This window comes from Lepus europaeus, chromosome X (assembly GCF_033115175.1).
Source record: "Lepus europaeus isolate LE1 chromosome X, mLepTim1.pri, whole genome shotgun sequence".
Taxonomy (NCBI): domain Eukaryota; kingdom Metazoa; phylum Chordata; class Mammalia; order Lagomorpha; family Leporidae; genus Lepus; species Lepus europaeus.
Window position 1 is genome coordinate 112,520,500 of NC_084850.1, and position 16,083 is coordinate 112,536,582.

Below are 16,083 nucleotides of genomic sequence, written 5' to 3' on the forward strand. Positions count from 1 at the left end.
CCTGAATAATATGGAAAGACACCCTTTTATGGAAATTCTGAGGCCACAGTAAGAATCCCCAAAAATACAGGCTTCAGAAGATACAAGCATTTATTCTTTCAACAAAATACGAATAAAAGCCTTCTAGAAACTATGATGTAAATTCAAAGTTGAATATGCCAAAGAAGGAGAATATTTATTAAGTAGCTATAATGAACCAGGTGCAACGCTGTAACCTTAAGTATGTGCATAAATAACCATCATATATGTATTTTTTAAAGATTTATTTATTTGAACGAGTTACAGAGAGAGGAGAGGTGGGGGGGGGGGTCTTCCATCCGATGTTTCACTCCCCAGGTGGCTGCAATGGCCGGAGCTGTGCCGATCTGAAGCCGGGAGCTTCTTCCAGGTTTCCCACATGATTGCAGGGGCCCAAGGACTCGGGCCATCTTCTACTGCTTTCCCAGGCCACAGCAGAGAGCAGGACAGGAAGTGGAGCAGCCAAGTCTCGAACTGGGATGCCAGCGCTTCAGGCCTGGTCGTTAACCCACTGCGCCACAGCGCCAGCCCCCATATATGTATTTTTAAAGATTTAATTATTTACTTGAAACTTAAGGAGAAAGACAAAGAGGGAAGGAGGGAAGGAGGGAGGGAGGGAGGCAGAGAAAATGAATCTTCCATCCAGTGATTTACTTCTCAGATAGCCACAATAGCTGGGGCTGGGCATGCTGAAGCCAGGAGCCAGAACTCTATCTGGGTCTCTCACATGGGTGGCAGGAACTTGGGTACTTCAGCCATCTTCCACTGCTTCTTAGCCATGGCAGCAGGGAGGTGGATCTGAAGCAGCCAAGATTCAAATCGGCACTCCAACATGGGATGTGAAAGACTCAAGAGGTAGCTTAATGTGCTGTACCACAGTGCCCATCCCAGCCATCATTTATTAGCCCCAGGTTATGAATGAGGAATCTCAAGTTCAAAATTCATAAAGACACTTGCCCCATATCACACAGCTAGTAGGACACCATTCTGTCATTCTGTTTTTGAACAGCTCCAAGGACCAAGTCCCTTCTACAATGCCATACTACCTCTGACCTTCAAGGAGATCACCAGGCTTCTGATGATCAAGCTGTGTTAATGAGGATCATGAACAAGGTAGCTTCATTTTTCCTGAACTATTGCCTATGATTCCTTTGGAGTAATACTTGTTTCTAGGTTTTGACATATATCAAAGAATAGATATTTTTGATGAGTCAGGTAATATATTAATTATATAACATATACATTTCAAACAATAATTGTAAGTGAATTTATATGACAGCAAGTATTTACCTGGAGCTCTGCCATGGTTGAAGATATTAATCTCTTTACAATATACTTTACTATTAGCAACCAATGTGCCAAAATGAACTTCTGACTCAAGTTCCAACTGACAGTTTGGAATCAACCTAGGAGAGGAGAAAAGAGAGCCACATAATTAATTTTAGCAACCGTAAAATGCATACTTAAATCTACAGGGATATATATATATATATATATATATATATATATATATCTCAATGTACTTGATACCAATGATTTTTCTAGGTGGATGCATAATACTCATATTTCACACACACAGCAACATACATTCATATATAAGGATACTTCAAAAAGTTCATGGAAAATAGAATTAAAATAAGTTTATTTTCATACAAAAGCTGTTAAATTCATGTACAGTTTTTTCATGATATCAGTTTTCCTTAAATTTTCTGAGGACCTCTCATAATAAAGATGATGATGATGATGATGACGACGACAAATGATAGAAAGAAAATAGATATCTGGATACCTATGTACATAAGGTGGGGAGAGAAATGAGAGGAGAAGGAGGGAGAGAGACTCTCGATATTTTGAAAAGCACAAAATAAAAGCCAATTCCAAAAGGTTACATACTGTGTGATTCAATTTATATAACATATTTGAGAAATAAAATGTTGGAAACGGAAAATAGATAATCAACTCCCACAGTTCAGGGCTGGTGGATGTGAGGCAGAAGTGAGGCGAGACACATGTAGTTACAACAAAGTAGAAGGTTACATTGGAAATGTTCAGTGTCTTGACTATGTTTAAGGATACAAGAACATACCTAGGTGATAGAATTATATAGATAAAATTCAATAACACAGACAGACTCTCTCTCTCTCTCTCTCACACACACACACACACACACACACACACACACACTTCCAGCTAAAGCTGTGGCAATCTTAATAAGATACGTGGATTGTATCAATGTCAGTTTCATGGTTGTAGTATTAGTCTAGATTTTTGTAAAATGTTACTTCTTGGAAAAAACACAGAAGGGGTCTGTGTTGTTTATTATAACATGTAACTCTTTATAATCATCCAAATTCCAAATTTTCTTCAGAATGACATATATCATCAACCTCCACTCCCCCCCACACATACATATCTTCCTTCAGTCCTGCCCACCCCACATAAAGAGGGTGGTGCTATACTTATGTTGCAAATGTGAGAATAGACCTCTGAGGAGAAAGGGGCACACTGTGGGAATAAGGAAAAATTTCTGTTTCAAAGACAGAAAAATCTCCAAACCTTCTCTTCATATATGGTAAAAACAAGTAAATCTCAGTGCCAGTCATGGGTATCTCAAGTGCAGAATGCATCAATAATGTCTCTGCTTATATTTCAAAATGTAAATTGAAATGTAACTATAAATAAAACATTGAAATATAAATGAAATATAAATAAAATTAAACATAAATTTAAATAAAATATTGAAATATAATTATATAATTTATGTTTATAAATAAAAATATAATTGTGTTAGTAGTTTATTCCTCTCCTACCATATGCCAACTGTTTGATTCCTATATAGAGTGAGATGTTCTGGTAGATTAGAAATTCTTAATAACATAAAGCCAAAATAATTGCAGATTTCAGTAAGTTTATATAAATGCAGTGATATAAGAAAAATTATAAAAAGGCATATGCCTAATATCATGTAATAAGCAGAAATATTTCAGTATTAATTCTGCAGGTGATGGACAATGGGGACAAAAGAATAACACCAATGGAAATTATTTTTTCTGAGGAAAGCAAGTCATATATTATAATTTATATATAAGTGAATAAAAATACTTTAAATTTAACTCTAATTTCAACAGGTAATTTCACAATAAACAGAAGTATATTTTTTTCACTATAAAAGGAAATCAAATGAATCATTCACCCCAGTCAGATGAACAATTTGTCTCAAAGTTAATCTATAGAAAATTCACTCATTTCATGTTATACTCACTGTATACACCCACATTTTTCACCAAACACAAAATAGTAGCATTTTATTTTTTTGAAGCCAACACCTGCCTTATTTAAGACTTAGGAAGCTAATATGATATTAGTCAAAAATTATAATGAAATAATTGTTCAATATTTTATCATTATTAAAGAAAAATCAAGGTTTTAAATTTGTTACAAATACTACAATTTTCTAAAAATTTGCCCTTTAGAGTCAGCTATAAGGAAACTATAGATACAAGTCAGAAAAAAAAATTGAACATTGCTTTGATTTATTTTTTATTTGAAGTGTTCAAAATGTCATCATGATATAGAAAGTTTACATACCCAATCAGAGGAATTACTATTGTTTTATTTCCTAGTGAAATATGTAGTTGATCAGAAGTGTCTACATCTTTATCAGGATGATATTCCACCACAGCAGTCATCTGAAGGCCAGAAGCAAGTTCTTTTTCCAGATTGGTCAAAACTAATTTGAACTTCAGGGGGAGAGAAAGAATCAAATTATACATCTTAACTTCTTATAAGGAACTCATTTGAGCAGCTATAGATAGTATTGTATGTTATTAAATCAGGTCTTTCTGGCTAGGAAGCATCATCTTGCCAGGGTACAGTGAGAGGAGGCCGCCAGAGGTCCCACCACTGGTGGCCTTGACGGAGGGATAATTTCACAGTAGGCACTGACTTCAGACTCATTTTTCTGTGATGGAGTCACAGCTGAACTCTGTCCTGACTCAGGGATCATCTGGGAGTCTCACTGCTGCCAGCACTGGGGTCAGGGCCAAAGCAGCCTGCAGGAAAGAGAGTGGACCCCTTATACCCTGTGACAGTGGAAGTTCTGGGCTCGAGCCATGTAACTAAAACAGTAATGGGTTGTGCCTGGGTTCTGATTCACCTGCCCAGTCTGACAGCGGAGAGTTCCCTGAATGCTGGGGACAGATCTTGGGGAAGAATAGGGCTATATACTATGGGGTGGGTTTGTGCTCTGTAGGGTTCACTTACCTAGGTGGGTGAGGTACACTTTCACCATGAACTCATTCTACGCTGTGAATCAGCTGGTTCACCCAAGCACAGAGAAGGGCTGGAACTGTGAACACACTAGTTGGCTCCAACATCCCTCTCCACACTGATTATAGCCAGAGGAACTCCATCATAACCATCTTGGGTGTCACCCTGGACTCTTGCCCTACCCACAAATGGTATCCAGAGCTCCCTGGCTCAACCCTATACACACCTGAGTAACTCACTTGTAAGCCCCAGGCTTTCCACTAGACCTGGAGGCAATTTCCAGAAAGAGTTCTTAAATTAAAAAAGAAAAAAATTCTCCAAAGGATATAGTAACAACAGACTCCCTAGAATTACAAAAATCAACACAGAAACATGAACATTGATGAACAATGAAGGCAATATGACTCCCCAAAAGGAACACAATAATACATTAACATAGGACTATGACGAGGAGGAGACGGATGAAATGCCTGTAAAAAAAAAAAATGCAAAAGAATGACTGTAAAGTTACTAAGCAACACCGAGAAACAGGTAAATAAGGAAATCAGTACTCAACATGGACAAGAAATTTTCCAGAGAGATATATAAAGAGAAACATTAGAAATGAACTATTCACAATCCCTGTTAAATATGAGTGGGAATAAGAGAGGGAGGAGATGTACAGTTCGGCACATGCTCACTTGGACTTACCTCTAATGGTAGAGTTAGCAATGTGCCAGGGGACTCCAATTTAATCCTATCAAGGTGGCATGTACCAATGCCATCTCACTAGTCAAAGTGATCAGTTTAACTTCATAATTGGTCATAATGATAGGATTAAGTGTCAAAGGGATCACATAAACAAGACTAGTGTCTGCTAATACTAACTGATAGAATTAAAAGAAGAGAACATCCAACATGGGAAGCAGGATACACAGCAGACTCAGAGAACAGCAGATGCCCTAAACAGCACTCTGGCCTCAGAATCAGCCCTTAAGGCATTCAGATCTGGCTGAAGAGCCCATGAAAGTATTTTAGGCATGGAAAGCCAAGACACTCTGGCAAAGAAAAAAAAAAAAAAAGAAGACCTAAATGAAAGATCTCTGCGAGTGAGATCCCAGTGGAAAGAACGGGGCCATCAAAGAAGGAGGTACCTTTCTCTGAAGGGAGGAGAGGACTTCCACTTTGACTATGACCTTGTCTAAATAAGGTCGGAGTACATGAACTCAAGAGGCTTCCATAGCCTTGGAAGCTCATGGCAAGAGCCTTGGGTGAATACTGATGTCATACATAAGAGTGTCAATTGTTAAATCAACAATGGGAGTCACTGAGCACCTGCTCCCCATGTAGGACTTCTGCCCTTAATGAGAATTAACAGTATAACTAGTACTCAAACAGTACTTTACACTTTGTGTTTCTGTGTGGGTGCAAACTGTTGAAATCTTTACTTAGTATATCTTCTGTATATAAAGATAATTGAAAATGAATCTTGATGTGAATGGGATGGGAGAGGGAGTGGGAGATGGGATGGTTGTGGGCGGGAGGGAGGTTATGGGGGGAAAAAGCCGTTATAATCCAAAAGTTGCACTTTGGAAATTTATATTTATTAAATAAACGTTAAAAAAAGAAATGAACTATTCAGTAAGTCAAATAAAAAATACAGTTGAAAGCTATAATGACAGACTTGATAAGACAGAAGAAAGAATATCCAATTCAAAGCACAGGTCTTAAGAAAGATCTCAGCAAGACAAGAAGAAAAAATTAGAAAGGCCAAAAACAGAGTTTAGAATATATGGGAAACCATAAAGTGACTCTGATGGTATAGATAAAATGAATGGCTTAAAAACCTATTCAGTTAAATAATGGAAAATTCCCCCAATTTGGAGAAAGAACTGGCCATCTAATAGAGAAAACACATAGTACTCCAAATAGGCATGATCAGAAAAGATCCTCGCCAGAACAAATTATAGTCATGCTTCCAAAAATAAAATATAAAGAAAATATGCTAAAACTTTTAAGAGAGAAAGGTCAGATCAACTGTAAAGGAACTCGCATCAGATTGATGGCAGATTTCTTTTCTTTTTTTTTTTTTTTTTAGATTTTTAATTCATTTATTTGACAGGTAGAGTTATAGACAGTGAGAGAGAGAGAGACAGAGAGAAAGGTCTTCCCTCCGTTGGTTTACCCCCGAAGTGGCCACTATGGCTGGCACTGCGCTGATCCGAAGCCAGGAGCCAGGTGCTTCTCCTGGTCTCCCATGCAGGTGCAGGAGCCCAAGTACTTGGACCATCCTCCACTGCCTTCCCGGGCCACAGCAGAGCTGGACTGGAAGAGGGGCAGCTGGGACTAGAACCTGGTGCCCATATGGGATGCCGGCACCACAGGTGGAGGATTAGCCAAGTGAGCCAAGGCGCCAGCCCAGAGGGCAGATTTCTTAACAGAAACTGTTAGGGAACCATTCACGGAGAAAGTAACTGTAGCGCCATTTGAAAGAAAGTAACTGCACAGTAGAAAGTTAACCACGCTAGCCATTGCAGCCATTTGGGGAGGGAACCAGCAGATTGAGGATCTCTCTATCTCTCCCTCTCTCTCTGTAACTCTGCCTCACAAATAAATCTTAAAAGAAACAACACACTTCACCAATAAAGATACATAGAGACTGAAAGTGAAAGAATGGAAAAAGATATTCTATGCAAATGGAAATTAAAAGTGAGCAGGAGTAGGTATACTCACATTAGACAAAATAGACTTTAAGACAAAAAACTGTTAAAAGAGACGAAGAAGGCCATTAGGTAATGAGTAAGAGATCAATTCACAAGAGGATGTGACTACAGTTAATGTATATGCACCCAATGCTAAGGCACCAAGTTTTATAAAATAAATGATAAGGGATCTAAAGGTGGAATAAGCTCCAACACAATAGTAATTGTGGACTTGAACACTCCACTTTTACTAACCAGACCCCCCCCCCAAAAAAAAGAGCCAATCTACACTATAGACCAAATGGATCTAATAGGTATCTACAGAATATTCTACCACACAGCTGTAGAATACATATTCTTTTCATCAGTGAATGGAACATTCTCTAAAATAGATCATAAACTAGATAATTAAACAAAAAGCTGAAATCATATCAAGTATATTTTCTGACCATATAGAATGAAACTGGAAATTAACAACAAAGGAAACTCTAGAAAATATATAAATGCATGAAGACTGAACAATGTGCTCCTGAATGAACAACAGGTCATAGAACAAATAAAAAGAGAAATTTAAAAATTCCTTGAAACAAGTGAAGACGAAAATAGTACATATCAAAACTTATGGGATATAGCAAAAGCAGTGTTAAGAAAGCTTATACCAATAAGTGTCTACATCAAAAAATTGGAAAGGTATCAAATAAATGATATAACATATCTCAAGGACCTAGAAAAATATCAAACCAAACTCAAAATTAACAGAATAAAAATCTGAGAAATAAATAAAAACTATAAAAAAATCAGGGAAATGAAGAGCTTGATTATGAAAAAATAAAATTGGTAAACCACTGGCCCATCTAACTGAAGAAAAAAAAAGGAGAAGACACAACTTAATGAAACCAGAGATGAAAAGGTAGATGTTAAAGTCAAAATAACAAAGATACAAATACAAAATAAACAGAAAGAAATATTAGAAATTATTACAAAGAGCTATATGCCAGCAAATTGGAAAATATAGAAGTAGTGGATAGATTTCTGTACAGGCAGAATGTATCAAAATAAAGGTATAAAGACATAGAAAACCTGTATAGATTAGTGAACTAGATGGAGATTGAATCAGTAACAGAGAGCTTCCCAAAAAAGAAGAGCCCAGGACTAGATGGCTTCATAAAAGAATTCTACAAAACCTTTAAGGAATAAATAATACCAACTTAATAACCATTGAAAAAGGAACCCTTCCAAATTCATTCTATAAGGGCAGCATTATTTTAATTCCAAAACCAGAAAAAGACTAAACAAAAAAGAACAATAGAACAATATCCCTTATGAACATAGATGTAAACATCCTCAATAAAGTACTAGGAAATGGAATCCAACAACAGATCAAAAAGATCATCCACCTAGACCTCATGGGATATATCTTTGGGTTGCACAGATGGTTCAACATATGCAAATCAGTAAATGTTACATATCATATCAACAAAACTAATGATAAAACCAGATGATTATCACAATAGATGCAGAAAAAGCATTTGATAAAATATAACATCCTTTCATTATAAAATCCCTAAATTTGGATATAAAAGTAACATATCTCAACATAGTTAAGGCAATACATAACAAACACTCTGTAAGCAACATATTGAATGGGTAAAAGTTGGAAGCCTTACTACTAAGACCTGGAACCAGACAAGGATTTTATTTATTTGTTTTAAAGGTAGAGTTACAGAGAGAGGGAGAGACAAAGAGAAAGATTTTCTATCTGCTTGTTCTCTCCCCAAATGGCCACAACAGCCAGAGTGGGGCTGACCTGCAGCCAGGAGCCAGGAGCTTCTTTCTGGTCTTCCACACAAGTGCAGGTGCCCAAGCACTTGGGCCATCTTTCACTGCTTTCCCAGGCCATAGCAGAGAATTGGATTAGAAGAGGAGCAGCCGGGACATGAACCATTGCCTATATGGGATGCTGGCACTGCATGAGGAGGCCTTACCCACTACTACACTACTCCACAGTGCCGGCCCCCAATAACATTCTTATGTGCAAGCAACACTCCTACTGAGAAAAAACTTATGAAATCAGTCCCATTCACCAAAGCTACAAAAAATTTAATCTCTATAATGAAAAATACAATGCATTAACAAAAAAATAGATGAAGAAACCAAAAAAAAGTAAAAATCTTCCATGTTCATGGATTAGAAGAATTAATATCATCAAAATATCCATACTACCCAGAGAAATTGCATATTCAATATGATCTCAATGAAAATACCAAGGATACGCTTCACAGATGTAGAAGAGACAATTCTAAAATGCATATAAACATAAAAGAATGCTAATAGCCTAAGCAATCATAAACCATAAAAATTAAGCTGGAGGTGTTGCAGTGGATTCGTTCTGAGAGGAGGAGCATGGTGGGGGCAAGAGACACAGAGTCACCACACAGACCCCGGGGGCGGGTGAAAGCAGGCCAAAGGCGAGCAGCCTGCAGACTCATTTATTTCAGTTGGTAAAAAGCAGCTTATATAGCCAAGGCAGCCAATCCAGTCAAGGGCGATCTATGCCCTAACCAATCGCAGCCTGTTGCCAGGCAGTTTCTGAAGCCATCCAATCACAGCCTGTTGCCAGGTAGTTTCCATTGCCAGCAGCCATCTTGGCATGGCCTTCTCATTCTACCACATGGAGACATTACAATAGCAGATTTCAAGACATACTACAAGGTTGCTATAATTAAAACAGCCTGATTCTGGCACAAAAATAGATATGTATACCAATGCAACAGAATAGAAACTCCAGGATTTAATCCATATATCTACAACCAACTAATCTTTGACAAATGAGATAAAATCATTCCCTTAGAGAAAGAACACTCTTTAAAAAATGGTATTCCATATGAAGAAGTTTGAAACAGGACTCCAATATTACTTATACAAAAATCAACTCACAATCAATCAAATATATAAAGATAACAGATATGTGCACTGTGGTACAGTAGGTTAAACCCCTGGTCTGAAGGGCCCATATGGTATACCGGAGCTTCAGGCCAGAGCATTATGCCATTGTGCCACAGTGCTGGCCCCTAAACAAGTATCTTTCAAATGATGAAATACAAATGTCCAACATAAACATGAAAAAATGCTCAGGAACACTAGCCATCAGAGAAATGCAAATAAAAAAAACCACAATGTAGTATCCCCTCACCCCAGTTAGAATGCTAGCATTCAAAAATCAAAAAAGCTCATAAGAATACCGAGAAAAAAGTACCCTAATAGACTGTTGGTGGAAATGTAAATTGGTACAACCATTATAGAAAACAGTGTGGAGATTCCTCAGAAAATTAAAAATAGACCTACCATATGACCCAGCTATCCCACTCGGGTATCCCACTCCAAAAGAAGTGAAATCACCATATCAAAGAGTTACCTGCACTCTTATAATTACAGCTCAGTTCACAATAGCAAAGATATGGAATCAACCTATATGTCCACCACCTGATGATTGGACAATGAAATGTGGTATTATATATATATATGTATATATATATATATACATATATACACACACACACACTATAGAATATCACTCAGCCATAAAAAGTGAAATTTTGACATATGCAACAACATGGATGCAACTGGAGATTATGCTAAGTGAAATAAGCCAGCTATAAAAAGACAAATATCACATGTTTTATTTGTGGTAGTTAATGTAGAAAATATAAAAAAATTGTGGGTGTCATATAATTTGGTATATAGTTATATTTCTTCAGTGAATGATGCCTTATAAAAATGATAATACATTTTTTTACAGGCAGAGTGGACAGTGAAAGAGAGAGACAGAGAGAAAGGTCTTCCTTTTGCCGTTGGTTCACCCTCCAATGGCCGTCACGGGTGGCGCGATGCGGCTGGCGCATTGCGCTGATCCTAAGGCAGGAGCCAGATGCTTCTCCTGGTCTCCCATGGGGTGCAGGGCCCAAGCACTTTGGTCATCCTCCACTGCACTCCTGGGCCATAGCAGAGAGCTGGCCTGGAAGAGGGGCAACCGGACAGAATCCAGCGCCCCGACTGGGACTAGAACCCGGTGTGCCAGCGCCGCTAGGCGGAGGATTAGCCTATTGAGCCATGGCGCCGCCGATAATATGTTCTTCTTTCTCACATTAAAAGAAAATAAATGGAGGAAGAGAATAATGAGGAATCCTGGCATATAGGTAGTCTTTTATTCTTAATTTGGGTGTTAGTTATGAGGTGTGATCAGATGACCAAAAAATCATTTATCTGCACTCTTATGTGCATTTCTCGGTATGTATATATTTCTTTAAAATATTTTATCAAAAAAGGAGTAAAAGGAAAAAATAACTGGAAATGGACAATGCAATTAGTTGACAGACATGTAAATGCTCATGGGCTACTTTAGAATCATAATACAGAACTAATATTCTATCCTAAGTTGCCTAAAACTTAATAAATAAAAAAGGATGAGCAACCAAATAAAAATATTTCTCAACTATTTATATATATATATGCAGAATACATACCTTTATTCAAGCATGTGTAAGTATATGCATGCACATATTTTTATACAGAAAATGTGTACAAGGTTACTTCAACATTTGTGAAAATTGAATTAAATGTTAATTTTGTGCAAAACTTTTAAATTATGCATAGTTTTTTCATAATAAACATTTGCATGAACTTTTTGAAATACCCGCATAACATTTTACATACTTTCTACATGGGGACTTGGGCTACATAATTTGGAAGAAAAATAAAAAGGAAGAGATCAAAGAGGAAACACACTTTTGTTCTAGTAAAACATTTGCTAGTTTCCAGGAAAATAGGAAAAGGAGAAAGAATACAGCTGAACTCTGTTGAATACTTATGATAGGTTTTTCTACATCTATTATCTCAATCTACTTCTATGATCCTGTGAGGCTGATATTAAGGTTCTCAACACACAGATGAGGAAACTGGGAAGTGCTGAGTATATACAATGATTATAATGTCACTCAAGCATAGAGGATTCAGAAACACCCACGTGACTCTAAAGCTTAAGCTCTTCCTGCCTCTTCCCAAGTGGACAGAGTCCCTCCCTTGAAAATGTTATCTCTTTCAAGAAGCAGATTTCATGCTATTTGAGTGCCATGTAAATGATGCAAACTTAAGTAGCACAAAAATCCATGAGAGGAGTATACTTGGCCTAGCCTTACAGGATGAATGTAAAAGGTGGAGAAGCAACAAATGAGGTACTCATTCTGGGTGTAGGAATATCTCAGACACAACTAGAGTCAAGAATAAGCAAAACGGATTTTCAGAAGACAGTTAATAAGCAAGTCCCACAGAGCAGAGTTCACAATCAATAATGATAGTGGTCATATTGAAATTAATTATTTAGGGATTCTGATGCCAGGTGATCTGTACACTACTCTTAGGAGTTTATGAACTGATCGAGGTGAAACTAGTATTTACCAAGAGTAATGAGGGGCACAAGTCCAAAGTATAAGGCATGTTTGCAAATAAATGTGATTGGCATTGAATAAGACAGAAATAATTTGGGGTGACACGATAAGAAAAATTTAGAGAAAATGATACCGCATGTTGACTTTAAAAGATAAATGGGATTTATAAATCAGTGATTCCTGGAGGCGAGGACAATTAAAACATGGGTCAAAAGAAAAAGAAGTCTGTGCTATTATGATTGAGACTGGCCTGACCAAACCAGGAGATACACAAATCTGCAAAACACAATTGGATAGTGTTGGTAAGATTGAAGGATGACACTGAAATCAAGCACAGGACTATCAACTCTAACTTTTTTGAATATAACAACCATGATTCCTTATTTTTCTACCATCAACCCACAGTAGACTTCATATGTGGCACTGTATATGACATATAGTGGGTACTTAATACTAGGATTCGTATAATTTCTTGAAGAAGAGGGAAAAACAAGTACAGTCATGTGCCACATGATATTTTGGTAAAGGATAGACTGCGTATACCATGGTGGTCCCATAAAATTGTATCATCTAGTGGTGTTGTAGCCATCCTCATTTGCATAAGTATACTCTTATGAACATATCCCCATTGGTAAGCAGTGCATGAGTGCACTCCTTCATAATAAAAGAATAACTTTCTAACAAATTATAATAGTGATGATATACCCTTTAAGTACCTTGTCTTTACTTTTTGTTTTCCCCTAGATAATTAATGAATTTTTGCTAATATATTTTTCCCTAATTCCCCTTATGCCTATAAAGTGCATATCAGGGCCAGCACTGTGGCGTAGTGGGTAAAGTCATTGCCTGCAGTGCCGGCATCCCATATGGGCACCTGTTGCATCCCAGCTGCTCCACTCCGGCTTTGGATCAGTTCAGTTCCAGTCGTTATAGCCACTGAGGAGTGAACCAGCAGATGGAAGACATTCATTTCATTCTCTCTCTCTCTCTCTCTCACTCTCACTCTGCCTTTCAAATAAATAAACCTTTAAAAAAAGAATGCATATCAAGGTCTTTTAACAAAGAACTTCACACTGATATTGGCTTCTAAATATGTAATCATATTTAGCTGTTTTCTTATCACTGCCAAGACTTGTAGTCTGATTTTTGCCATTGCAACTCTAAATATATATCAAAATAAAACTATTATTTTTCTTCTTACTAAAGACATTCATACAAATGTCCCATGAACATCCATAAAATGGTGCTTTTACACATATGGGAATTTATGTCAACTTGAGTTTAATTCCTGCTAACTTTAATGTCAAAAAATGTATTTTCAGATATATATTATTCAATTGATATAGGATAAATAATAGACTTTTCCCTAGTTTTACAGTTACCCAGAGGAATAAGATACCATTGGATTTAAAGAGCAGTTAACAATTTCTTGAAATGTACTTTTTATTAAAAAAATTCAAATACAAAAATCATTAAAGCATCATCCCCATTATAATATGAAAGTCAAGAACTGGTAAAACTAGCCTGTAGTGTGAGAAATTAGAATAGTGATGACTTCCATGGATAATCACTCCAGGAACTGTAGGCAAGGGAGACTAGTGACCTTCTGGTGTTTTGCATGTATTCTATGCTTTCATCCAGACTAAAGGTTCCTTGGTGTGTTTTTGTGTGTGCATTCGTCAAGCTTTACTGTTGATGTATGTGCATTTTGGTACAAACGGTACATTATTTTTTTAAAAAGCAGAAAATAGAACATGGAAGTCCTTTTTCTCATTACCCTCTTAATCACTAACAATTTTTCTCTATGCATGTACAAGTCTATATAATTTTAGTTAAAAACAACTATGAATCTTTTCATTTCTGTACTTATAATTCCAGCTGTAGTCAACGCAGTTTACATTAGGAATATCTGAGGAAATTTCTGTTATTTATTGCTTGCATTTAAAAATTCTTATCATATTTTCTATATCAAAAGTCACCCTGAGAACAGGTGTTTGTCACACACATAATCTAAAATAGCACAGGTCCAGCATCTTAGAACATTAACTTTGATGATGATTACACCTGTAATAAATGCCCTTATTAGGTTTCTAAGTCCTGTGAAGTCAGGGCTATGATCATTCTGCATTCCTCTCATCTATTGCCTATTACACAGCAGGTGCTCAAGAAATGTTTGTTAAAATATGAAGTAACAAATTTTCTACTAATCCTACTATTCATGGAGTTATCATACCCTTTATGGTTAAACAGTTAACAGACTTTTGTTCTCATTTTACTTAAGACAACTCCAGAATCAGGAAGCCAAGGTCACAGATTTGGAGTTGTTACAGACAACCCTGGAACCCCTGCCCTTCTTTCCAAACCCAGGATGAGGAAACAGGAAAGTTCCAGATCAGCTTTTCTCTACCTTGCCCTCCCCATTCTCTCAATTTCCAGCAAAAGGGAAAACACAACTAAACAAAGGAGAACAGGCACATGTGTGTGCACCATACATCTAAGTCATGAAACCCTGAGTGAAATCTTTCCCTTACTCCCTCCCTCTCTGGAGCAAAGTTAAGTACCCTGGTGAGTAGGCATTCTGAGAGGTCCCCGTGCCACCCCCCTACCCCCACCCCAACCTCTTAAAATCCTGTTCCCAGAACACTTTAGTGTGTCACCTGTGGCTTGGTTGGCTCCTGAAACCGGATCTTCTGGTTGGAACGGCCAAGGTTGTGCAGAGTAATCGGGAGCCGGTACACCTTCCCGGCCAGTGTGTCTAGGAACTTCAGCTCGGACGGGGTCACCTGCAGCTGAGTGTCCTTTTTGAAACTATCCGTGTCCCGAGGGACAAGGGAGTTCCTCTTCATGTCCACACTTTCTCTCTGCATGGCTGGGATAAAGTCACTTACTTGAGGGACTTGGGACTAATGTGGACAATTGTCGCTAGGCAACCGTGAAGCGTTCCACACTAGCCTCAAGCCCCGCCCATTTTGGCTCCGCCTGCCTGGTGAGTAGGCAATGGCAACAGAAGCTGCAAAGGGACAAAAGATCTCAGGGGTCGCAGATGTCACCCGAGCAGCTGGAAGATACACTATGGCAACCCCAACCGCAGAGACATCACCCTTTGTCATAGCTTGACTGGATTTTAACATAGCATTGGCATGCTGGGCATTCTTTTGGACCTCTCTTAAGACCATGCTTAAAAATTAGTGACACGCCAGCACCGAAGCTCACTAGGCTAATCCTCCGCCTGTGGCGCCGACACCCCGGGTTCTAGTCCTGGTCGCCCCTCTTCCAGGCCAACTCTCTGCTATGGCCCGGGAGTGCAGTGGAGGATGGCCCAAGTCCTTGGGCCCTGCACCCGCATGGGAGACCAGGAAGAAGCACCTGGCTCCTGGCTTCGGATCGGCACAGCTCTGGCCATTGCGGCCATTTGGGGGGGTGAACCATTGGATGGAATGTTGGGTCTTAGTCCACCCGTACAAGGATGGACTGGGTCCAAGGAAAGGCAAGTGCGCCGCTTCCCCAGCCCGTTCCCCAGCCTCCTGGTCCCGGAGACAATCAGACGCAGCGGGGAGCCAAGTCTAGCAAGGACTCAGTCAAAGTTGTTAGACTCCATTTGAGAATTTAAACTGTTAGAGAGTCAACTGCTTAGCCAAAAACTAGTAAGTATAACCTGAGTATTTTAACCA

At 38.2% G+C, this 16,083-nt stretch overlaps 1 protein-coding gene across 1 annotated transcript in view; it reads right to left on the minus strand.

Annotated features, from left to right (window-relative positions):
* Positions 1–15,279, minus strand: part of CFAP47 (cilia and flagella associated protein 47) — a 380,737-nt gene extending 365,458 nt beyond the window's left edge. The window contains exons 1-3 of the mRNA XM_062183128.1: positions 15,070–15,279; positions 3,607–3,758; positions 1,309–1,424 (exon numbers count right to left, since the gene is read on the minus strand). Of these exons, the coding sequence (XP_062039112.1) occupies positions 1,309–1,424; positions 3,607–3,758; positions 15,070–15,279 (478 nt within the window). The remainder of the gene's footprint in view (positions 1–1,308; positions 1,425–3,606; positions 3,759–15,069) is intronic.
* Positions 15,280–16,083: the final 804 nt, after the last annotated feature.